General features: G+C 45.6%; 1 protein-coding gene across 1 annotated transcript; it reads left to right on the top strand.

Moving 5' to 3' along the window:
• Window positions 1-972: 972 nt before the first annotated feature.
• Window positions 973-15536, top strand: LOC143998187 (mitochondrial import inner membrane translocase subunit TIM14-like). Its single transcript, XM_077493914.1, has 5 exons — window positions 973-1031; window positions 2822-2895; window positions 10213-10289; window positions 14107-14177; window positions 15354-15536. Exons 1-5 carry the CDS (start codon window positions 989-991, stop codon window positions 15422-15424), a joined length of 336 nt encoding a protein of 111 aa, XP_077350040.1. The 5' UTR covers window positions 973-988; the 3' UTR covers window positions 15425-15536.
• The last annotated feature ends 11169 nt before the right edge of the window (window positions 15537-26705 follow it).

Here is a 26705-nt window from a genome sequence, read left to right on the forward strand (position 1 = left end):
ACCAATTTGTTGGGTTGTTAGACCAATTAGCGTCCCCCTACCAACCTCTCCAAATAATACATATTGGCCGAAATTTAAGAAGAAATTCCTTTTTTTTTTTTTTATAGCAAAAAGTAAAAAAAAAAAAATTTTTTTCAAAATTGTTGCTTTTTTTGTTGTTGTTTTTATAGTGCAAAAAATAAAAACCGCAGAGGTGATCAAATACCAATAAAAGAAGAAAGCGCTGGGGGGAAAAAAGGACATCAATTTTATCTGGGTAGAGTGTCGCAATTGTCAGTAAAAATAGCGCAGTGCCGCATCGCAAAAAATGGCCTGCTCGTGAAGGGGGGTAAATCTTTCAGGGGCTGAAGTTGTTAAAGCTTTGCCTATGGATGGTAATATTTCCGCCATTTGTCGTAGTTCTAAGTACATTTTAAGCAAATAAAAATACAAATTGGTACATGTAAACAAAAAGTATTAGAATTGGCCCGGTGTTCTGGCATATAGCGTCCTGCCATCGGATACTGTCCACCCCGTACTACGCATGCGCAGCGCTTGCGCAGTACGGAGCAGAAGAAGCTTTGGAAAATCTCCGAAGATGAACTGCGCCGTGAGTCGAGGTGGTAGCCCCACCATCCAAGCGGACATAGGGCTGCCGATATTAGAGGGCCCCTCGCGGGCTCGCCACTCTTCGGGCACGGTCTCGCTGCGCTCGGCTATTTTATATTCCATCTCTATGTCCACTTGTTTGGTGGGGCTAGAACCTGGACTCATGGCGCAGGCGCCGTTCATCTTCGGCTATTTTCGGATTGTGTGTGTACTGCGCATGCGCAGTACACAGCGGACACTATCCGATGGGGGACTCTATATGATAGGACACCGGTCTTCAACTGATTGATCAAAAAAGTTTTTGTCTTCAGATATATTATAAATTTCAGGACATTTTCTTGCAGTGTCAGTTTGCTGATTGTTGCTTTTCTTGTTTTCTTTTTCTTTCCAGGCGAGTACGATGATAGCGGCCGGACTGACTCTCGCCATTGCGGGATTTACTGGTAAGTGTTGGATTGAAGGTCGCTGTGTGTTTTTGTTGGACCTCCCTCTGTTTTCCACCCCCCCCAAAACAAAACGGAGGCTGTGTGTTCTGACTCGTCCGCTGTCTGGCCGTTCCTGTAAAATGTCCCCTGTAGTGTACAGTACATACTGGGCCAGCATTTCTCAACTGGGTGCTGTTCTGCGTATATTTTTTTGTTTTTCCTCGCACAACATCTTGCATTTCCATGTGGTTGATGGGCCGGCCACCAGCACCATAGTAAACGCATGACGCTGAACCGGAGCAGCTCCAGCATTCCAGCTGCATTCCCGCTCCACCTCCTTCCCACTGCCATGGTGTAAGGATGGTTGGGAGGCAGGACTGTACCGTGAAAGGTACTGAGGACTCTATAAAGTGTGGGGGGACTGAGGACTGTGATGTAAACGGAGGGGAGACGAGACTGGGCACTGTAATGTGAAAGGAGGGGGGAGGGGCTGGAAACTGTAATGTGAAAAGGGGGGGGGGGGCTGGGAACTGTAATGTGAAAGGGGGGGGTGACTGGGGACTGTAATGTAAAAGGAGGGGGGGTGACTGTGGACTGTAATGTGAAAGGAGTGGGGGGGTCTGATGTGAAATAAAGGGGGGCTTCGGACTGTGATGTGAAATGGGAAGTGACTGAGAAATCAGTTTTTTGGGGGGTGTGACTGAATACTCTGATGTGAAAGGGGGGGCTGAGGAACGTGAAGGGGAGCGGGGTGGAGGGGAACGGAGGATTCTGATGTGAAAGGAGGAGAGGGGGACGACAACGACTGGGGACTCTATGAAAGATGGGGGGGAACTGTGAGGACTCTGATGTGAAGGAGGGGGATTAAGGACTCTGATGTGAAAGATGGGGGGGGGCTGAGGACTGTGATGTGATTAGTTGTCCCAAGAACAAGAGTAGCGGGTAGATCTTTCGATGAGGATGTTGGGTCTGGTGGCGACTGTCTATCTCCCTGGTGCCTAACCTGTGGCCCTTTGGTATATGGCATGCGGCCCTTGGTGCTTCAGCAGTGGAGATATATATATATGGTATAAGCAATAATTTTTACTGAATGAAAGGGATTCATTCCATGTGTTATGTTGTGATTACCAATGATTGGCCACAGCTAATCACATGGTGTAGATGGGCTGTAATTGGCCCTGTCTGTACCAGGTGATCCCTATGACCAATCACAGGTAGCAACATAAGCTGTACACAATGAATGACATGAATCAAAGCCATCCACTGTGTACAAATGTCATGTGCTCTGCTGTGATTGGTCGCAGGAATCACATGATGCTGTCAGGAGGCCGGTACACTGATCAGTCATCGGCGGTGTCTGGTGAACACAGCTGTGACAGATTGCGGCCAATTCTGGTGGGATCTCATATGACCTCGACCCGGAACGACGAATGTCCCGCCCAGCCGTCATTTGACAATAGGCTCGGCAGGAAGTGGTTAAAAGGGGTTGTAGGGACTGTCGCTGAATTGCATTTCAATTGCATAATATTCTGAATGTCTCCCCAAAACCTCCTCTATGCACTTGTGTTGCTGGACATCGGGTTGACATTTGCTGCTAAAAATGCTGCAGGCGCCTGTTTTCTGCACAGCATCCTGCCCATTCAAATGAAGGGAACACGTCCATTATTGCAGTTTTTATCAGGCCTGTATGATTATTCTCCATCATAATATTTCATCCTAAAACACAGAAACGGGATAGTGTCCAGTATTCAGACATTGGCAGATTGTACTTTTTCGTATGAGTTTTTTTTTTTTTTTTCTTTTTTTAGGCCGTTACGTTTTACAAGCTTTCAAACACCTGGAGCCTCAAGTGAAGCAAGCTATACAGACCCTGCCAAAGGCGGTGAGTTTCTTAAAGGGAGGCTATAACTGTTTTTTGGGCTATTTTTAGTGTATGTATGTATATATATATTATATAAAAAAAATATTTATGTTCGACCCATTATTAAATTAATATTTTATTTTATTTGTTAATAGTTTCAAGTCTACAAAATAATGGAATATATATCATTTTTTATTTTTTCTCTTTTAAGAACAAGTATAACCAAAACTAAAAGACAGTTGTTGATCCGTGCCCTTCCTTGTCATTCCTATGGGGGAGCTACAGCCAGCCCCATTGATTCCCCCCACCCACAGTGTACGGTCTGGCACAAGCTTAGAGAAAGTGCTGCAGCAGCCCTGGAAGCTTTAATACAACATCTATTCATCTACATTCATGTTGTGATCCATCTACATCACAGGGGTCAAACTGGTGGCCCTCCTCCCGCTGTTGCGGAACTACAAGTCCTATAAGGCATAGCGATGCTGACAGTTACAAGCATGACTCCCACAGCCGGAGGCATGATGGGACTTGTAATTCCGCAACAGCTGGAGGGTTGCCAGTTTGACTCCCTTAGTAATACCCCTCACCCCATTAGCTAATTGCTACGTCAGTTTCTATAATAAAAAAAAAAAAAAAACACATGCAAAAGCCCCAAATGCTCCCCCTAAATTTGCTGTCGTGCTCCAGGTCCTGCATCTTCTCTTCTTCTACTGGACTGCTGTAGGGATGATTCCATTCTTTGGGTATCGATGTCACTGCCTGGGTGATGTGGGCAGTACCTATTGGCTGTCCAGTGGCGGGATTCTCTCAGGCTCCAGAAGACTGCAGCCATGTGATGATGTCACAGCTAGGGGTGGAGCACACTTAGATGGCGGGTGGTCGGGACTTCCAACGCTGGATCGCTGGTCTCCACTCCCAGAAGAGTGGCTGTTGAGGAGCATGCACTCAGATATGTTAAACCTGAAATTCAGACATAAAAACTTTCATTTAAATACATTCTTCAGTAGCCAGAGAGGATATAAATCCACTTTGTACTAGAAAAAAGAAAAGGCAGTAACACCCCAATAAAGGGTCAGAGGGCGCTGGTCACCCCTAATGAGTAAAGAAAAAACAGAAAGATATCCCCTGGGTGGGGTTTTTAACAGCATATATTACCTGTGAGGGCTGATATATATACACAGTAGAAATAACTACTGAAAAAACGCAGATAGTTTGTAATACAATTATTTATTGATAAAAGAATTAAATGGGTGACATGGTGGTCAGGAAATTGAACTCCACTTGGTGAATAATGGTACATGTATAGACAGGGAAATTACATCATATGAACCCTATTACATCTGTATGCACAGTAAAACATAGATAAAAGTAATCCTTTACGCGTTTCGACCCACCCAGGGGTCTTCTTCAGAAGGTTTATCTGTATAATCCACAGTGGAGATCCTCTTTAAAAGACAGGAATATGCTCAGACACATCCCTCATATCAATCATTCATTGATGTGCCACAGCTCATCTAGCTGGTATAGGTCGCTGTATCCTACCATCAAAGGAGGGCAGGGAAACGGAATCCAACAAACGGGATGGCTTGCGAGGGATCACATCCCTAATTCCACCTCCTGTGTATAGGTTGGAGGGGAGTATAGACGTGGACAGCCAAGGGTCAGAGGCGACACCCTATATAATCTTGCAATACGTGCTCATGTGTTGGATGAGCCCAAAAGAAGGCAATATATTAAAACAGAAGGAAGAGGTCTTGCGAATTTTCGCAGGTCCACCCCTTTCTATTCAGGAACCCCCCCTGTTTTTGCACGGTTCCTGAATAGAAAGGGGTGGACCTGCGAAAATTCGCAAGACCTCTTCCTTTTGTTTTAATATATTGCCTTCTTTTGGGCTCATCCAACACATGAGCACGTATTGCAAGATTATATAGGGTGTCGCCTCTGACCCTTGGCTGTCCACGTCTATACTCCCCTCCAACCTATACACAGGAGGTGGAATTAGGGATGTGATCCCTCGCAAGCCATCCCGTTTGTTGGATTCCGTTTCCCTGCCCTCCTTTGATGGTAGGATACAGCGACCTATACCAGCTAGATGAGCTGTGGCACATCAATGAATGATTGATATGAGGGATGTGTCTGAGCATATTCCTGTCTTTTAAAGAGGATCTCCACTGTGGATTATACAGATAAACCTTCTGAAGAAGACCCCCGAGTGGGTCGAAATGCGTAAAGGATTACTTTTATCTATGTTTTACTGTGCATACAGATGTAATAGGGTTCATATGATGTAATTTCCCTGTCTATACATGTACCATTATTCACCAAGTGGAGTTCAATTTCCTGACCACCGTGTCACCCATTTAATTCTTTTATCAATAAATAATTGTATTACAAACTATCCGCGTTTTTTCAGTAGTTATTTCTACTGTGTATATATATCAGCCCTCACAGGTAATATATGCTGTTAAAAACCCCACCCAGGGGATATCTTTTTGTTTTTTCATAAATCCACTTTGTGTTCACTAACTTTTTTTTTTTACAAACCCAGATATCATCTTGTAAACGTAGCAGTGACATCATGTGCTGTACATAACCTGTGCAGAGAGCAGAGCTGTGGGAGGGGCCCAGCAGGCTCCACCTACTACAGGCTGTCTGCAGAAAACGACAGGAAGGACGGAGACGAGAGCAGCCACCCGGTACAAGGGGAAAGAGCAGCAGTGATCGGTAGGAGGGACCATTCAGGTGTCGGTGGGAACTTATCCGAGAGGCAGAAATGGCCCAATGCTGAAGGAACCCCTAGCAACCTCTGGAGGAACCCTGGTTGAGAATCACTGATCTAGAATATATGGAAAAAAAACCAAAAACTATGAAACTTTTTAATTTTTTTATTCATCTTTTATTATTATTACGGTATTTATATTCAATATATATATATATATATTGGATATAAAGCTGAAACTCATTTTTGCTTAATTGATTTTACTGCTGTAACTATTGATTGATACGTAACAATAATCTTGGAATGTGGGCTCCCTCTAGTGGCCAGTTGTGTAAGTGCGACAGCTCTGGCTGAATGGCGTCAAGCGATTGATGTTCATACAGGACCAACTATTCACAGCTCTGCCTGATCACTAATCCTACCATGTGGCTGGATTCCTGTGGTTACAGAATCGGTATTTAATTGCCTTTCTTTTGGGGAGCATTAACAGTAAAGACATTTTTAGGATATTGGTCCACTTTAAAAGGAACCTAGACAGAAGAGAAGAGAAATATAAAAGCTGCCCTTGCAGATCTGGTTTTTGAAGGCCCTTATAAGCTCCAGTACCACACACACTTTTCATTCTTGGTTCGCTACTGAAAGATTTGATTGACAGCAGCGGGAGCCAATCGCTGCGCTGCTATCAATCTATCCAGACAGGACCCGAGACAGCGGGTGTGCTCTTCCCTGTAGCTGTACATTCCTGGTTCAGGTAAGTAAAGGGGGGGGGGCTCTGAGAGGGCAGCACAGGTGGTTTTAAAAAACCTTGAGGGTTTTCAACCTCTTTAAAAAAAAAAAAACACACCTCTCCGTTGAAATGCATTAAAAACACAGCAAGAACGCACCTGTTACATGACATGAAAAACACACCATAAAGCACAGTAAAATCGCAGTGTGTTTTCTGCGCCATCATCGCCACCTTTTTTCTTTTATCGGCAAAATGCAGATAACACCATTTTCGGTTGATATGTTTCAGTGACCAACATTTTCGGTGCATCTCTAGTGGAAATGCATTGAAAATGCAGCAATAAGGCACCTGTGTTATTTTTTTGATGCAGTTTTTGAGTCGCATGACCTAAAAATGCACCCTAAGCACAGTAAAATCGTGGCAAAATCGCCTGCTTTTCAGCGCCGTTATAGGCACCTTTTTTCTTTTACCTTTTTTATATTCTTTATTTTGGTGCAGCTCTACTTTTGAGTGAAATTCTGCTTTACGTTTTGCCATCAAAGGGCCCGTTCACACCAGATCTTGGTGCAGAAAAGGTGCGTTCCATGCGGGTGCCAATTAATTGTTAATGGCACCCCAAATGCATAGTGTTTTGTGGGCGCCAGATCGCATGGTGCTGCAGTATTATGCGGTTTGGTGCAGTGTGATCTGAAAGGGTACTGCTTGCGCTACTTTTTCTGTGTTCCGGTGCATTTTGCAGTCCGTTTTAAATGAAAGCGATGTCTAGAGCGGAATGTGTTAGTTCCTTCCGAGAACGAGGAGGACTCTCTCAGGAATTGTTCTCAAACTGTTACTCTGCATTTTGCTGCTTACCTATAACTGCATAATCTATATCCAAACTTTCTAGGCAAAGGGCCAATTTACTGCCTTTCAGGCTTTGGGAGGGGGGGAGGGGAGGTCAGTGGGAGTAGTATCCACGCTTTGGCATCCGTGCCCCATCATTGATTTTGGTGGAAGGAATAGTGCCCCATTGTTGATATCGATGAGACGAATATTCCCCTCGTTGTTGATCTCTATGAGAAGAATAGGGCCCCATTGCTATCGATGAGAAGAATAGTGCCCCATTGATGGTGTTAGTAGGTGGAACAGTGCTCCATCGTGGGTGTCAGTTGGTGAAATGGTGCCCCAAAGGCCAGATAAAGGTAAGCAGAGGGCCACATCCGCCCCTTGGGTTGCAGTTTGGAGACCACTGATCTATACCATACGTTGAATTTGTACATTTCCTGGCACCTTGCGATGACTGACTAGGGTTTTTTTTGTACCTATTTTATATACACCTTACAATGGTGCCTTGCCATTTCAGATGTGACTTAAAGCGGAGTTCCAGCCAAAAATACACCTCTGTCCTAAACAAAAGGCCACGCCCTTATTTTTGTTTATATATATATATATATATATCATTTTTTTTTTTTTTTTACTTTTTGTGTAGTACAAAGGTGTACTTACGTCCTAACCCCGCTGCGGCATGGTACATAATTTCCCCATCTGCATCGCCCCCCTCCTCCTTCCAATTTGCTGCCTTCTGGGACCTGTGCGTGTCCCAGAAGACGATGGCGCCGTTGGGAAAGTGCAGCGTGACTCGCGCATGCGTAGTAGGAAACCACCTGTGAAGCCTGAAGGCCTGCACCCGAGCCGATGGATGAATCGGCTTTGGGGGGCTGACACTGTGGAATCCCTGGACAGGTAAGTGTCCTTATTCAGTCAGCAGCTACATTATTTATAGCTGCTCACTTTTTTTTATTTTTTGAGGCTGGATCTGCACTTTAAGCATTATGTAACCCATTGCAACTTGTGTGAAGTCTTCATGCTGTTGTATCTGCCACACGCCAAAATGTGCACATTTGAACGCGCTTGTTCCAGTGTGAACCGAACCCTGAAGGCATTTTAAAGAGGTTGTAACTAAAAAAAAATAAATAAATAAAAAAAACCCTGCAAGACAAAGGCATAATGAGCTAGTATGTACTAGCGGCTTATGAAATGCTTGGCTTAGATTGAAGCTTTTGCAGCGGTCCGTGTACACCGATGTGCCGGGCGTCATGTCTCCCGGCGTTATTTCCAGATTCGTGGGCTCCAGCGATGTGATCGGCTGGAGCCGCAATGACGTCACGCCTGCGCATGGGAGCTGCCGATTTACGGTACGTCAGGAGTAGGCAGTTTCTTCAGTGCGCATGGGCTAATGGCTTCGGCGCAAGCATATACGGTAAATATATCTCCTAAACCATGCATGGTTTAGGAGATATTTTCAGTACCAACAGGTAAGCCCTGTTCTAGGCTTGGCTATAGGAAAATATGGAGCAACTAGGTTCACAGACACTTTTTTTTGTATACCGGTCTACCTGCACCTTCAGGTTTTTTTCACCTAATTAAGATGTGGGTTGGTCCTGTAATTTCATGGTGTCATTTGTTACCCTGTACAGTAAATCTTCACTCTCCTGTGTCAGAAGTTTCTGTTTGTGCTCAAACAGGAGGCATGGCACTGCACAGGGTAATGCGTGGCCTCTGTCTGTAGTATGAGAACTGACACTTCCTCTGAATAAACTATATATTTCACAATCCCCCTGAGTCTCTCAGTCTAGTGCTGTGCAGGTAAGAGCTACAACGTAATTAGATCTGACAAATGGGCAGAGCAATAAGAGGGGTTGTAAAGTCAAAGTCAGTAAAGTTTTTTTTATTTTAAATCATTCTATATTCTATGTGTGCAGCAGCTCCCCTCAGCCCCCCAAAACTTACCCTGAACACCATCTCTGTCCAGCGATGTTGCTGGACTGTCTCGGCTGCCCCAGACTCTCCCTCCTGAAATGGCTGAGTCGGCAGCACCATTGGCTCCCACTGCTGTCAATCGACTTCATTAAGCCAATGAGGAGAGGGGCGGGGCCAGGCTATGGCTCCGTGTCTGAATGGACACAGGAAGCTGTGGCTCGGCTAAGGTGTCCCCATAGCAAGCTGCTTGCTGTGGGGGTGTCAGGGCTGGGCTCAGAGCAGGCCGCTCAGCTATCTGTTAATTGCCAGCTTCAATCTTTTCCGCGGTGACTCACTTGATGGTGATGATGATATCCTATTCAACAGTCCTGCCCATTACTTAAGCTGTTCAGTTCAGTTCCTCTCTGCCTTCGCCATGGTCAACACATCCAGAGACTTTCTTCTGTGTACCTGTTGAAGACTTGCTTGGCTGACGTTCCTTCTGATTCCTGATCCTGCTTGCTGGTCCACTACGCCGATTCTCCAGTTTCCTGATTTTCTGGCCTGTCCTGAAGTATGCTGACATCTGGCTTCCCGACGTCCTGGCTTGTCTGACTATCTGTTCTGGTTACCTAAAAACTCTGGCTATGATTTGACTACATTACCTTTTTACTATTATTATTATTAATAATAATAAACAAGTGTGTTTTTTTTTTTTTGTTTTTTTTAACTGCGCTTCCGTCTCGGTCTGATTCATGGTTTCTGACAGGGGGCACTGAACAGGAGGGAGGGGCCAGAAGCAGCAAAGAGGGACCTGAGAAGAGGATCGGGGCCGCTCTGTGCAAAACCATTACACAGAGCAGATAAATATAACATGTTTGTTATTTTTAACCCCAAAAAAAAGGAGACTTTAAAATCACTTTAACCACTTCCTGCCCACCATATAGCAAAGTGACGGCCAGCAAGTGGTTATGTTATCCTGACTGGGCGCCATTTGACATCCCACAAGATGAGACGAAATAGTGTGGTGTAAGTCTGTATTTGTCTGTATATTTTCCTTCAAGAATTGTGTGTTTTTTTTTTTTTTTGTTTACACTTTTGCAATAAGTTCTTACAGACTGGCAAATAAAAAAATATATATATTTATTATTATTATTTTTTTTCTTTCTTTTAGGCATTTGCAGGTTATTACAAAGGTGTATTTGAACCCAAAATGACTAGAAGGGAAGCTGTCCTGGTGTTGGGAGTCAGGTAAGGGGCGAAGAGCCACATCATCAATAAATACAAATGATCTAATTCTAAGTGTGTGTTTTACCCACTTTTCTTATTTTATTTTCTCACTTTTGTTTTTTTGGTTATTTTTTTTACTTCACTTTTTCACTTCCATCAACAGGAGATTGCTTTGTGTTGCTTTTCAAAGAACACAAAGCATTCTATAATGGTGACAGCGCCCAGTGAGTAACTTCTCGTGGTCAATGTACATTGGGGTTGTGGCTGCTTGTATAGAACCCGGGCAGGGATTGGAAGATCAAGGCTATCTCTGTAGTAGCACCGACTACTACATTGATTGTAAGTCTAAATATATTTTGAAAAACATTTAGTAACCACAGATTTCTTCACCCCTTTCGCACTGGAGCCCCGGGCACATTCGTAATAAAGCACCGCTCCTTTTGGCAGCGCTTTACCAGTGTTTAAACTGCGCTTTTCAGCACCTAATGGGGCGCTTTTTACCCCAAAAAAAGGGTTAAAAGCTCCCCTGGTGCGGCACTTCCAATGGACAGGGGTGTTTTGGGAGTGCTAAATACAGCGGCGTTCCCAATGGCGTTGCCGCCTTTTCTTTAACCACTTCAGCCCCTGAAGAATTTCCCCCCTTCCTGACCAGAGCACTTTTTGCGATTCGGCACTGTGTCGCTTTAACTGACAATTGCGCGGTCGTGTGACGTTGTACCCAAACAAAATTGGCGTCCTTTTTTACCCACAAACAGAGATTTCTTTTGGTGGTATTTGATCACCTCTGCCGTTTTATTTTTTGCGCTATTTTACTTTTTACTATAATATCCCCCAAAAATATATATATAAAAAAAAAATTCCCTCAGTTTTTAGGCCGATACGTATTCTTCTACATATTTTTGGTAAAAAAAAATCGCAATAAGCGCAAAGTTATAGTGTTTACAAAATAGGGGATAGTTTTTTTGCCATTCTTATAAAAAAAAATAAAAAATTAAATGGCGGCGATCAATGTGGGTTTTTTTTTATTTTTTTTATTATTCTTTTATTTTTCATTTTCTTTTTCTCGTGACTGCGACATTATGGCAGACACATCGGATATTTTTGACACGTTTTTGGGACTATTGTCATTTATACAGCAATCAATGCTATACAAATGCACTGATTCCTGTGCAAATGACACTGGCAGTGAAGGGGTTAAGTGTGGCCTAGGGGCGTGTTGCTAACTGTGGGGGCTGTGGCTGTGTGTGACACATCACTGATCTCTGCTCCAATCACAGGGAGCAGAGATCAGTGACACTGTTGCTAGGCAGAACGGGGAGATGCTAAAGTAAACATCGCCTCTCCGTGAGGCAATCGCAGGTATCCCCGTGGTGATTGAGTCCACGGGACCCGCGACCCGACTCACGGAGCTTCCCGCGGGCACACCCCAACCCCCCCCCCCCCCCGCCGCCTCTTATATCGGCGTGAGGCGGTCGGGAAGTGGTTAACCACTTCAATACCAGGGGGCACTTATACACCTTCCTGCCCAGACCAATTTTCAGCTTTCAGCGCTGTCACACTTTGAATGACAATTGCGCAGTCATGCAACACTGTACCCAAAATAAATGTTTATCATTTTGTTCCCACAAATAGAGCTTTCTCTTGGTGGTATTTGATCACTTCTGCTAAACAAAAAAAGCCCCCTGCCCCCCCCCCCCCCGTCAGATCGTCTCTCCTCTACTCGTGTCTGACAGACGTGAGTGAGGAAAAGCCAATCGCCGGCTCTTCCTGTTTACACTGTGATCAGCCGTGATTGGTCACGGCTGATCACATGGCAAAGAGTCTCCATCAGAGACTCTTTACTTAGATCGGAGTTGCGGTGTGTCAGACTGATATGCTGCATTACTGATCGCCGCAATGTGTGCCCCCGGGGGCGTGCAGCGGCTCAATATCCTCAAGACATCATATGATGTCTGGTCAGGGTTTTGAAACCACTTTGCCGCCGCCATCTTGCTATATGGCGGGCGACAAGTGGTTAGGCCAAACCCGAACACTTTAGTGGCACAGGGTAATTTCTTTTTTTTTTATTATTATTTTTTTTTCAGTAAACACTATAGGATTATAAAATTAAAAAAAAAAAAAAACTGGGACATATTTGGGTGCCTCATGGAGAATAGTCATGCGGCCAACAGTGGGTGTGACCAAATTGCTCTTGCTGACATCATCGCCCCACCCTTCAGTGATGCCAAACCTGCCCCCAGACAGCCGCCCACAGCTCCCAGATGGCAATAAATTTGTGTGCGGCTATCTTGGTTACTTGGAGAGCCACAGTCCAGTCTGAATAATGTGTCCAGGTTTCAGGTGGACTGAAACCCGGACACATGATCCAAAACCTGGACTGTCCGGGTGAATCCTGGACAGGTGGCAACCCTAGTTCCCAACCCACTCCAAAAATGCTGCTTGCAGGACTTTTCTAAACTTCCCGCAAGCGCACCGCCCCAGCGTAAAAAGTCACATTTAAATGAATGAGATACTGTTTTCAGGCGCTTAGCAAAGGCAATTTCCAGCGCTAAAGTTCCTGAAATCCGCCCCAGTGTGAAAGAGGTCTAAGGAAGAAATTTCTGCAAGATTGACTTAAAATGATTCTAAAGGTTGTAATAATAAAAAAAAATAACAAACATGTTATATTTAGGACCGTGGTATCGGACATGAGAAGGTATGGCGGTGCCAGCAGGAGAATAGTCAGGATCACCAGCTGAGCTAGCTAGGCACACGACCATCTACATACTCTGCAGGTCACACCCCCAAAACATGTTATACTCGCCTGCTCTGTGCAATAGTTTTGCACAGAGCAGCCCCGATCTTACACTTCTTGGGTCCCCCGCCGGCAGTTCTGGCTCCTTTTCCCCCAAGTCCCCGCTAAGGAACCCCATAGGAACCCTTTTGCTGTAGGGGCACTCGAGCAGGACATTGTCCATTCACACACAGAGCACGGCTCCGCCCAGCCCCCGGCTCTCTCCTCATTGGCTCACTAGCTGTGATTGACACATGTTGCTGTGTGAGCCAATGAGGAAAGAAAGAGAGACCTGGGAGAGCCGCTGCTTTTGTGCACATGGCTGGATCGAGATGGGGCTCAGGAAAGTATAGGGGGGGGGAGGTTTTTTACCTTTTTTTAATGCATGAAATTCATTAAAGTTAAAAAACAAAACAAAAAAACGTTGCCTTTATAACCACTTTAAAGGTATTTGTAAAGGCTCCTTTTAAAAAATAAAATAAATAACAAATGTATTACACTTACTTCCCTCATCTGTGCAGTTGGATTTGCACAGAGCAGCCCGGATCCTCCTCTTCTGGGGTCCCTCTTTGCTGCTCCTGGCGAGTGCCCCTCACCCAGCAGCTTTCTATGGGGGCACCTGAGCTGAGTCAGGGCTCTGTGTATCCATTCAGACATGGAGCTTCAACCCGGCCGTGCCCTCTTTCTCCCCTGATTGGCTGACTGATTTTGATTGACACCCAGAAATTTATTTGGGAACAGTGTATCATGACCGCTCAATTGTCATTCAAAGTGTGACAACGCTGAAAGCTAAAAATTTGGCCTGGGCAGGAAGAGGGGGGTGGGGTGTGCCCAGTATTGAAGTGGTTAAACAGAGAAAATGCACACTCTACATCTACAATATGGTAGCTCGGGATACCGCCAGGGAGGTTACACAGCGAAATGCAGTATTGTTATAGAAGCCCCCTTGCTGCGCTGACCAATGCTCGATCTGATTGGCTGGAGCTCCCCTTATTTATAATGTTGATCTTGGCTTCTTTGGTGTCTTTTATATGAAGTGTTGATCCAGACCTGGTTTTGTTGCAGCCCAACTGCAAATATAACAAAGATAAGAGAAGCTCACAGACGGATTATGCTGCTGAACCACCCTGACAAAGGTAAGGACCGCTAAACATCGTCTTCTTTCCTTTTCTCCTACTATTACGGTTTGCATTGCTGCTGTAGTTCTGGTTGGTTGAGGTCGGCCCCGGCTGCAGTTATGGCCTCGGCTTCAATGCCCCATTCATAGCATGCAGTCTAGAAGGGGGAGAATGTCCCTTTCCATCTGAAATTCATACAGGATTTGTAGTTCTTTATCTTTTTTCCACAAGACAAAAAAAAGAAAATGGGATCCCCGGGTGTCTTCTGTTTTCACACTACATGAGTGTTACACCCAAATTTGATTGAGGGCGGGGGTCACACTATTGCGAATTGAATGTGGTTTCCCTGCAACCAATAGCAGGAGATTTCGACTGGCTCTCAATGGAGCCAGTTCACATATCTCCACTGCTGCTCCAGTGCGCTGCGCTGTGTGAGGTGTGTGTGCTACGCTGTGTAAGACGTGTGCTGCGCTGCGTGAGGCAAATGGTGGTCACACCAAATACTGGGTGTTCTATCAGGTTGAGGTCAGGACTCTGTGCATACCAGTCAAGTACCTCCCCCCCAAACTTGCTCTTCCATGTCTTTATGGAGCTTGCTTTGTGCACTGGTCCAAATCATTTGGTGGAGGGGGGATTATGGTGTGGGGGTTGTTTTTCAGGAGTTGGGTTTGGCCCCTTAGTTCCAGTGAAGGGAACTCTTAAGGCGTCAGCATACCAAGACATTTTGGACAATTTCTTGCTCCCAACTTTGTGGGAACAGTTTGGGGACGGCCCCTTCCTGTTCCAACATGACTGCGCACCAGTGCACAAAGCAAGGTCCATAAAGACATGGAGGAGCGAGTTTGGGGTGGAAGAACTTGACTGGCCTGCACAGAGTCCTGATCTCTACTTATGTACATGCGCCTTTTTTTTCTTGTACAGTATTTGTGATAAATTTGCAAAGATTTCAAACTTCTTTGATGTTGCCACTATGGGGTATTGTTTGTAGAAGTAGTGTGAGACCCGAGCGGTGTTATATGGGGTAATGGCGAGACACTTTAATCCTATGTCGGCTCATTGTCTGAGATGAACCAGGGCTCCAGCGGGCGGATATGGAGATCCATAAAGAAAATCAGTCTTTGTCCTGATTGGACAGATTTACTCCCCCGTGTCCAACATCCACTCACCACTGTAACCATCTCCTCCCTTTTCCAGGCGGATCTCCATACATTGCCACCAAGATTAATCTAGCCAAGGCTCTGCTGGAAGCGCAGGCCAAGAAATAGCCGATTGCTCTGGACTTTCTTTTTCCTGAACTCTTTATAATCGTTACCTGGAAGAACGTGATCTCCATTTATGGGAAATTCTTTACCAATAAAATCATCAGAATTCTCACTTTATCCGTCTTCATTTTATGGCAGAAGATTGCAGGTTCAGCTCAAGAATGTCCCCCAGACTTTGATTTGTGTTCCACAATCCAGTCTGATAAATGTGTTGCTATGTCTTTATCTGTCATCTTCACGGCATGGCCAGAAGCTTGTGGACAGCTGACCATCCCCCCCATATGAGCTTGTTGGATATCCCCTTCCAAAACCCAGATATGTTCGTACGCGTTTCTCCCCCACCCCCCTTGCAGATATTTCCGCCTCCACTTCCAGGCTTCTCCCTATGATTGTGGAGGGTGTCTGCAAATTCTTGTGCATTCAGCCACAAGAGCATTGATGAGTTCAGGTATTGATGTTGTATGACGGAGGTAATGAATAAAAAATCAAGGAGTTCCAGTCGCTAAAATTTTCTTCAGGCCGAGATCCGAATCTCAAGTTTGGGCTATGACAAGATTGGGGTTATTGTATGTCTATCAAAAATATATTGAGTGCCCCTTTATATCCGGTGTGCCCACTTCAGGTGTGCCCCAATCCGAGCGTCCCTTTATATTCAATGTGCTCATCAGAGTGCCCCCTTACATCAGGTGCCCTTTATATCTGGTGTGCCCATCAGAGTGCTCCCTTGCATCAGGTGCCCCTTTGCATCACATGAAACCCATCAGAGTGCCCCTTTGCATCACGTGAAACCCATCAGATTCGGGTACCCCCATCAGAGTGCACCCTTACAATCGGGTACCCCCATCAGAGTGCCCCTTTATATCCGGTGTGCCCCTTTATATCCGGTGTGCCCCTTTATATCCGGTGTGCCCCTTTACATCAAGTGCCCCTTTACATCAAGTGCCCCTTTGCATTAGATGCGCCCATCAGAGTGCACCTTACATCAGGTACCCCCATCAGAGTGCCCTTTGGCAACAGGTATGCCCATCAGAGTGCGCCTTTATACTCATTGTGCCCCTTTACATCAAGTGCACCCATCAAAGAGCCCCTTTACACCAGGTACCCCCATCAGAGTGCCCCTTTATATCTGGAGGATGCCTCTTTACATCAGGTGCGCCCATCAGAGTGCCTCTTTACATCAGGTTCCCCAATCAGAATAATCCTTTACATCAGTTGACCCCATCTGAGTGCCCTCGGATGGGGTCAACTGATGTCTGTATAAATTCCAGGGAACGCAAAAATCCACCCTTGCAGTGTAGTCTCTAACCCCTCCAATGCTCTGGCAGTCGCAGTTCTCTAATGTCGTCACGTCAAATACGGGACCTATAGCCCTGCATTGTACATGAGGGCACTGAGGGACAGTCAACTGCCCAACCATAGGGGAGTAGAGAGCATCGAGGTAAGTAGGACTGCTTTTTCCAGCCCCCCCATACCTTAAAGCTTGTAGCGCATTTAACCCTTGTAGTGTGGGGGCAGCTCCACTAGAAGGGTGGATTCTTCCATTGGCCAGGGACGGGCTTTAATACCTTCACTGGAAACACCTAAACTCAGCCAAAGAAATAAAGGGGGGGTGTGGCTGGAGGAACCTCAAAATGTACGGCACCTCATCCCTATTGATTGAACTAAACGGAGTCCTTTTAGGGGGTGCCCAAATCATATATGACCATCATACACCATTTACAGACCATACACCAATCAGCTTTAACATTATGACCACTGACCGATAAAGTGGGTGGGGTAAGTTAGGCAGCAAGTGAACATGTTGCCCCTGAAATGAATGCCTAGCAGAAAAATATGGGCAAGCGTAAGGATTTGGAACAAGGGCCCACTTTAATGGCTGGCTCAGAGCAATTCCAAAACTGCAGCCCTTACGTGATGTTTTCCCGGTCTGCAGTGGTCCGGACTGACCGAAAGTGGTCCAAGGAAGGTGAACCAGTGCCAGGGTCATGGGTGGCCAAGGCTCATTGATGGCGGTGGGGAGGGAAGACTGGCCTGTGTCGTCCGATCCAATAGAAGAGCTACTGGAGCGCAAATTGCTGAAAAAGTGAATGATGGTTGTGATAGAAAGTTATCAGAACACACAGAGCATCGCAGTTGGATGTGTATGGGGCTGTGTAGCCACAGACCGCTCAGGATGTCCATGCTGACCTGTGTCCACAGCCAACGATACCTACAATGGGCACATGAGCCTCAGAACGGGACCACGGAGCAATGGGAAAAGGTGGCCCGGTCTGATGAGTTCAAGAATGGTTCGAGGTGTTGTCTTGACCTCCAAATTCTCCAGCTCTCGATCCAATCGGTATCTGTGGCATGTACTGGAAAGGCCAGTCCGATCCATGGAGGCCCCACCTCGCAACTTTCAGGACTGAAAGGATCTGCTACTGATGGCTTGGTGGCAGATACCACAGCATACCTTCAGAGGTCTTGTGGACAGTGCCTGGACTAGATCATCCAGTGACCAGAGTAAAGATGCCAAATCGACTCCCCTCCCCCCTTCATTATGTGTGAGCTTATGAGGAGGAGGGGGAGAGAGAGCACAGCATGCACCTCCTCGCAGCTCTCTCTTCCTCTCCTTGCTGCTTCCAGTGCTGAGCTGACAGAAGTAGTGATGCCGCTGTCACTACTCTTGTAAGCCTTCTAGTAGAAAGAACTTTCAGTGCCTCCATCCCTACAATACACGCTGTGTCCATGGCAGCCGTCCCTTATGCCCACTCCTTGTCACGGCCCTGCTAGTGGAGTCCATGCCTTGACGGGTCAAGGCTGTTTTGGTGGCAAAAGGGGGACCTACTCAGTATTAGGTGGGTGGCCATAATTTATGGCTGATCAGTCTATATTGTACATGGACAGTCAGCTGTCCTTTGTGTTGCTATGCTATGCATGACTGCGCCTGAGTTAAAGGAAAAATACAGTAAGCAAACATGGCTGCCCCCCAGGTATACGTACGATTACAAACTACTCCGAAACAAGATTGTAAACCACACACCTTGGTGAGATTATTTTCATTAAGACGATCACGTGTATGTGAAATACTGTATGTATAAACACTACAGATGCCCTTTAATCGGCTGGCCTGGTGACGAAACGCGCCCATCGATGAATGGAGTCTTAATGGAACCGAATCACGTTTCCAGTGGAAAATTTCTCTTCGTGCATACCGTACTTTTATCTGGCTGAGCAATGTCTTTGAATTTGAATTCCATACTTGTCCATATACACTATATTACCAGAAGTATTAGGACGCCTGCCTTTCCACATACATGAACATTAATGGCATCCCAGTCTTAGTCCGGAGGGTTCAAAATTGAGTTGGCCCGCCCTTTGCAGCTATAACAGCTTCAACTCTTCTGGGAAGGCCGTCCACAAGGTTTAGGAGTGTGTCTATGGGAATGTTTGACCATTCTTCCAGAAGAGCATTTGTGAGGTCAGGCACCGATGTTGGATGAGAAGGCCTGGCTCGCAGTCTTAATTAAGCTCTACAGTGCCTTGAAAAAGTATTCACATCCCTTGAAATATTCCACATTTTGTCATTTTACAACCAAAAACATAAATGTATTTTATTGGGATTTTATGTGATGGATCAACACAAAGTGTCACACAATTGTGAAGTGGAAGGAAAATGATAAATGGTTTTCACATTTTTTTTACAAATAAATATGTGAAAAGTGTGGGGGGGGGGGGGGCATTTCTATTCAGCCCCTTTACTCCAATACCCCTAACTAAAATCTACAGGAACCAATTGCCTTCAGAAGTCACCTAATTAGTAAATAGAGTCCACCTGTGTGTAATTTAATCTCAGTATAAATGCAGCTGTTCTGTGAAGCCCTCAGAGGTTTGTTGGAGAACCTTAGTGAACAAAGAGCATCATGAAGGCCAAGGAACACACCAGACAAGTCAGGGATAAAGTTGTGGAGAAGTATAAAGCAGGGTTGGGTTATAAAAAAAAATCTCCCAAGCTTTAAACATTTCACGGAGCTCTGTTCAATCCATCATCCAAAAATGGAAAGAGTATGGCACAACTGCAAACCTACCAAGACATGGCCGTCCACCTAAACTGACCGGCCGGGCAAGAAGAGCATTCATCAGAGAAAAGCCAAGAGGCCCATGGTAACTCTGGAGGAGCTGCAGAGATCCACAGCTCAGGTGGGAGAATCTGTCCACAGGACAACTATTAGTCGTGATCTCCACAAATCTGACCTTTATGGAAGAGTGACAAGAAGAAAGACATAAGAAGTCCCGTTTTTCAGTTTGTGAGAAGCCATGTGGGGGACACAGCAAACACCAAACACGTGGAAGAAGGCGCTCTGGTCAGATGAGAGCAAAAAAGCAAAACGCTATGTATGTGTGGCGAAAGAGTAACTCCACACATCACCCTGAACACACCATACCCACCGTGAAACATGGTGGTGGCAGCGTCATGTTGTGGGGATGCTTTTCTTCAGCAAGGACAGGAAAGCTGGTCAGAGTTGATGGGAAGACGGATGGAGCCAAATACAGGACAATCTTAGAAGAAAACCTGTTATAGTCTGCAAAAGACTTGAGACTGGGGCGGAGGTTCACCAGCAGGACAACGACCCTAAACATACAGCCAGAGCTACAATGGAATGGTTTAGATCAAAGCATATTCATGTGTTAGCCCTTGTACACACAGACGGACATTCTGACATCCAAATCCGTTGGATTTTGTCCGACGGATTTTGTCCTACGGATTTTGTCCGAAACTGTTGCATACACACGGTCGGACAAAGTTGTCGGAAAATCCGATCTTTTAGAACGTGATGACGTAATTTCGTTACGATGGGACTACCTTCAGGCTAGTAGCCGCACCAGTTTGTCAGAAAATATTTCCAGTGAGCTGGAAAATTTGGTCCGACGGATATTCAGACGGAAACAGTCCGATGCATACCACACACAGTGGGATTATCCGACAAATCGGTCCGATAGGACACATTCCGACGGATTCTCCGACCGTGTGTACAATAGACATGGGCGCCGTCAATAAATTCGTTTCATTCTGTTCCGTTTCGATTCGTAATAAAATTAATTCGTACTTCGTATTTTGTGTCTGAAATTCTGTTCTGTTTCGTACAAAATACGAATTGTCGTTAGGTTAGTTTACGATGGATTTAAAGGCAAAAACATTGCTCATTATGCTTATAATGACTTGCAAAAGACTTCTGTAATAGAAGTCAATGTAAGTTGCCTGAAGACATCAGTGAAGGACTTTCCTGCTCTCTGGGCAGGCTGCCAAGAAAAGATCAAAGAGATACAATGTTTCTTCTTCAATGGGCTGAACTCCCTGTGTAGAAGTTCTCAGTTTAACCATTTAAAGACTAAATCTTTTCTGACACTTGTTGCTTACAAGTAAAAATCCAGTATTTTCTGCTAGAATATCACTCAGAAGCCCCAAAAATTATATATATATTTTTTAGCAGAGACCCTAGGGAATAAAATAGCGGTTGTTGCAATATTTTATGTGACGCGGTATTTGAGTAGAGGTCTTTCATACACAAGTTAGCCCTTTTTTTTCGGTCGACTTCTAGAGAGCACTGACATTAGCAGCGTGACATACAGCAATGACACCTGCACCGTGATAGAGTGATCTGGCACCAGCACCGTGATAGAGAGCACTGACATCAGCAGCGTGACATAAAGCACTGATGCCAGCACTGTGATATACAGCACTGACACCAGCACCGTGATATACAGCACTGACACCTGCACCGTAAGCAGCCCCAGGAGGAAGTCAGCACATCACAGGGATGGTGAACTTTACAAACCTACAGGTCATATTTGCAGCCACAAAATAATTACTAGCTGTGCACACATAGTCCCACCACATGGCCAATGACATAACACATGTATGAGGTGAATCTGGGATCGACAACTACAAGCATTCTTTTTTTTATATGTGAAATTCTGAAAATTCAGGAATCTTGAGACAATGGAGGCGAGGGAAGGTGAGGGTAGGCAAAGAAGAGGGTGCAGGAGATGATCACCAGCACCAGCACCGTGATATAGAGCACTGACACCTGCACCGTGATAGAGTGATCTGACACCAGCACCGTGACCTAACACATGTATGAGGTGAATCTGGGATCGACAACTACAAGCATTCTTATTTTATATGTGAAATTCTGAAAATTCAGGAATCTTGAGATAATGGAGGCGAGGGAAGGTGAAGGTAGGCAAAGAAGAGGGTGCAGGAGATGATCACCAGCACCTGCACCGTGATAGAGTGATCTGAAACCAGCACCGTGACCTAACACATGTATGAGGTGAATCTGGGATCGACAACTACAAGCATTCTTTTTTTATATGTGAAATTCTGAAAATTCAGGAATCTTGAGACAATGCGGTGGGACTATGTGTGCACAGCTAGTAATTCTTTTGTGGCTGCAAATATGACCTGTAGGTTTGTAAAGTTCACCATCCCTGTGCTATGCTGACTTCCTCTTGGGGCTGCTTACGGTGGAGGAATCAGTGCTGTATATCACGGTGCTGGTGTCAGTGCTGTATATCACGGTGCTGGTGATCATCTCCTGCACCCTCTTCTTTGCCTACCCTCACCTTCCCTCGCCTCCATTGTCTCAAGATTCCTGAAGTTTCAGAATTTCACATATAAAAAAGAATGCTTGTAGTTGTCGATCCCAGATTCACCTCATACATGTCTCATACATGTGTTATGTCACGGTGCAGGTGTCAGATCACTCTATCACGGGGCAGGTGTCAGTGCTCTATATCACGGTGCTGGTGCTGGTGATCATCTCCTGCACCCTCTTCTTTGCCTACCCTCACCTTCCCTCGCCTCCATTGTCTCAAAATTCCTGAATTTTCAGAATTTCCCATATAAAAAAAGAATGCTTGTAGTTGTCGATCCCAGATTCACCTCATACATGTGTAAGGTCACGGTGCTGGTGTCAGATCACTCTATCACGGTGCAGGTGCTGGTGATCATCTCCTGCACCCTCTTCTTTGCCTACCCTCACCTTCCCTCGCCTCCATTGTCTCAAGATTCCTGAATTTTCAGAATTTCACACATAAAAAAAGAATGCTTGTAGTTGTCGATCCCAGATTCACCTCATACATGTGTTAGGTCACGGTTCTGGTGTCAGATCACTCTATCACGGTGCAGGTGTCAGTGCTCTATATCACGGTGCTGGTGATCATCTCCTGCACCCTCTTCTTTGCCTACCCTCACCTTCCCTCGCCTCCATTATCTCAAGATTCCTGAATTTTCAGAATTTCACATATAAAAAAAGAATGCTTGTAGTTGTCGATCCCAGATTCACCTCATACATGTGTTAGGTCACGGTGCTGGTGTCAGATCGCTCTATCACGGTGCAGTTGTCAGTGCTCTATATCACGGTGCTGGAGCTGGTGATCATCTCCTGCACCCTCTTCTTTGCCTTCCCTCACTTTCCCTCGCCTCCATTGTCTCAAGATTCCTGAATTTTCAGAATTTCACACATAAAAAAAGAATGCTTGTAGTTGTCGATCCCAGATTAACCTCATACATGTGTTAGGTCACGGTGCTGGTGTCAGATCGCTCTATCACGGTGCAGATGTCACTGCTCTATATCACGGTGCTGGTGCTGGTGATCATCTCCTGCACCCTCTTCTTTGCCTACCCTCACCTTCCCTCGCCTCCATTGTCTCAAGATTCCTGAATTTTCAGAAATTCACATATAAAAAAAGAATGCTTGTTGTTGTCGATCCCAGATTCACCTCATACATGTGTTAGGTCACGGTGCTGGTGTCAGATCACTCTATCACGGTGCAGGTGTCAGTGCTCTATATCACGGTGCAGGTGCTGGTGATCATCTCCTGCACCCTCTTCTTTGCCTACCCTCACCTTCCCTCGCCTCCATTGTCTCAAGATTCCTGAATTTTCAGAATTTCACACATAAAAAAAGAATGCTTGTAGTTGTCGATCCCAGATTCACCTCATACATGTGTTAGGTCACGGTGCTGGTGTCAGATCGCTCTATCACGGTGCAGATGTCACTGCTCTATATCACGGTGCTGGTGATCATCTCCTGCACCCTCTTTGCCTACCCTCACCTTCCCTCGCCTCCATTGTCTCAAGATTCCTGAATTTTCAGAAATTCACATATAAAAAAAGAATGCTTGTAGTTGTCGATCCCAGATTCACCTCATACATGTGTTAGGTCACGGTTCTGGTGTCAGATCACTCCATCACGGTGCAGGTGTCAGTGCTCTATATCACGGTGCTGGTGATCATCTCCTGCACGATCTTCTTTGCCTACCCTCACCTTCCCTCGCCTCCATTATCTCAAGATTCCTGAATTTTCAGAATTTCACATATAAAAAAAGAATGCTTGTAGTTGTCGATCCCAGATTCACCTCATACATGTGTAAGGTCACGGTGCTGGTGTCAGATCTCTCTATCACGGTGCAGGTGTCAGTGCTCTATATCACGGTGCTGGTGCTGGTGATCATCTCCTGCACCCTCTTCTTTGCCTACCTTCACCTTCCCTCGCCTCCATTATCTCAAGATTCCTGAATTTTCAGAATTTCACATAAAAAAAAGAATGCTTGTAGTTGTCGATCCCAGATTCACCTCATACATGTGTTAGGTCACGGTGCTGGTGTCAGATCACGCTATCACGGTGCAGGTGTCAGTGCTCTATATCACGGTGCTGGAGCTGGTGATCATCTCCTGCACCCTCTTCTTTGCCTACCCTCACCTTCCCTCGCCTCCATTGTCTCAAGATTCCTGAATTTTCAGAATTTCACACATAAAAAAAGAATGCATGTAGTTGTCGATCCCAGATTTACCTCATACATGTGTTAGGTCACGGTGCTGGTGTCAAATCACTCTATCACGGTGCAAGTGCCAGTGCTCTATATCACGGTGCTGGTGATCATCTCCTGCACCCTCTTTGCCTACCCTCACCTTCCCTCGCCTCCATTGTCTCAAGATTCCTGAATTTTCAGAAATTCACATATAAAAAAAGAATGCTTGTAGTTGTCGATCCCAGATTCACCTCATACATGTGTTAGGTCACGGTGCTGGTGTCAGATCACTCTATCACGGTGCAGGTGCTGGTGATCATCTCCTGCACCCTCTTCTTTGCCTACCCTCACCTTCCCTCGCCTCCATTGTCTCAAGATTCCTGAATTTTCAGAATTTCACACATAAAAAAAGAATGCTTGTAGTTGTCGATCCCAGATTCACCTCATACATGTGTTAGGTCACGGTTCTGGTGTCAGATCACTCTATCACGGTGCAGGTGTCAGTGCTCTATATCACGGTGCTGGTGATCATCTCCTGCACCCTCTTCTTTGCCTACCCTCACCTTCCCTCGCCTCCATTATCTCAAGATTCCTGAATTTTCAGAATTTCACATATAAAAAAAGAATGCTTGTAGTTGTCGATCCCAGATTCACCTCATACATGTGTAAGGTTACGGTGCTGGTGTCAGATCTCTCTATCACGGTGCAGGTGTCAGTGCTCTATATCACGGTGCTGGTGCTGGTGATCATCTCCTGCACCCTCTTCTTTGCCTACCTTCACCTTCCCTCGCCTCCATTATCTCAAGATTCCTGAATTTTCAGAATTTCACATAAAAAAAAGAATGCTTGTAGTTGTCGATCCCAGATTCACCTCATACATGTGTTAGGTCACGGTGCTGGTGTCAGATCACGCTATCACGGTGCAGGTGTCAGTGCTCTATATCACGGTGCTGGAGCTGGTGATCATCTCCTGCACCCTCTTCTTTGCCTACCCTCACCTTCCCTCGCCTCCATTGTCTCAAGATTCCTGAATTTTCAGAATTTCACACATAAAAAAAGAATGCTTGTAGTTGTCGATCCCAGATTCACCTCATACATGTGTTAGGTCACGGTGCTGGTGTCAAATCACTCTATCACGGTGCAAGTGCCAGTGCTCTATATCACGGTGCTGGTGATCATCTCCTGCACCCTCTTTGCCTACCCTCACCTTCCCTCGCCTCCATTGTCTCAAGATTCCTGAATTTTCAGAAATTCACATATAAAAAAAGAATGCTTGTAGTTGTCGATCCCAGATTCACCTCATACATGTGTTAGGTCACGGTGCTGGTGTCAGATCACGCTATCATGGTGCAGGTGTCAGTGCTCTATATCACGGTGCTGGAGCTGGTGATCATCTCCTGCACCCTCTTCTTTGCCTTCCCTCACCTTCCCTCGCCTATATTCTCTCAAGATTCCTGAATTTTCAGAATTTCACACATAAAAAAAGAATGCTTGTAGTTGTCGATCCCAGATTCACCTCATACATGTGTTAGGTCATGGTGCTGGTGTCAGATCGCTCTATCACGGTGCAGATGTCACTGCTCTATATCACGGTGCTGGTGATCATCTCCTGCACCCTCTTCTTTGCCTACCCTCACCTTCCCTCGCCTCCATTATCTCAAGATTCCTGAATTTTCAGAATTTCACATATAAATAAAAGAATGCTTGTAGTTGTCGATCCCAGATTCACCTCATACATGTGTTAGGTCACGGTTCTGGTGTCAGATCACTCTATCACGGTGTAGGTGTCAGTGCTCTATATCACGGTGCTGGTGATCATCTCCTGCACCCTCTTCTTTGCCTAACCTCACCTTCCCTCGCCTCCATTGTCTCAAGATTCCTGAATTTTCAGAAATTCACATATAAAAAAAGAATGCTTGTAGTTGTCGATCCCAGATTCACCTCATACATGTGTTAGGTCACGGTGCTGGTGTCAGATCACTCTATCACGGTGCAGGTGTCAGTGCTCTATATCACGGTACTGGTGATCATCTCCTGCACCCTCTTTGCCTACCCTCACCTTCCCTCGCCTCCATTGTCTCAAGATTCCTGAATTTTCAGAAATTCACATATAAAAAAAGAATGCTTGTAGTTGTCGATCCCAGATTCACCTCATACATGTGTTAGGTCACGGTGCTGGTGTCAGATCACTCTTTCACGGTGCAGGTGTCAGTGCTCTATATCACGGTGCTGGTGCTGGTGATCATCTCCAGCACCCTCTTCTTTGCCTACCCTCACCTTCCCTCGCCTCCATTGTCTCAAGATTCCTGAATTTTCAGAATTTCACATATAAAAAGAGAATGCTTGTAGTTGTTGATCCCAGATTCACCTCATACATGTGTTAGGTCACGGTGCTGGTGTCCGCTCACTCTATCACGGTGCAGGTGCTGGTGATCATCTCCTGCACCCTCTTCTTTGCCTACCCTCACCTTCCCTCGCCTCCATTGTC

The sequence above is a fragment of the Lithobates pipiens genome, unplaced genomic scaffold (genome assembly GCF_037356315.1).
Source record: "Lithobates pipiens isolate NorthernLeopardFrog02 unplaced genomic scaffold, aLitPip1_a1.2 Scaffold_19, whole genome shotgun sequence".
Taxonomy (NCBI): domain Eukaryota; kingdom Metazoa; phylum Chordata; class Amphibia; order Anura; family Ranidae; genus Lithobates; species Lithobates pipiens.

Excerpts from the sequence above, each read along its gene's own strand:
- LOC143998187 (XM_077493914.1), top strand. The coding sequence starts at position 989 with ATGATAGCGGCCGGACTGACTCTCGCCATTGCGGGATTTACTG. Across the intron at positions 1,032-2,821 it reads CGCCATTGCGGGATTTACTG|GCCGTTACGTTTTACAAGCT; the intron begins GTAAGTGTTGGA and ends TTCTTTTTTTAG. Across the intron at positions 2,896-10,212 it reads TACAGACCCTGCCAAAGGCG|GCATTTGCAGGTTATTACAA; the intron begins GTGAGTTTCTTA and ends TCTTTCTTTTAG.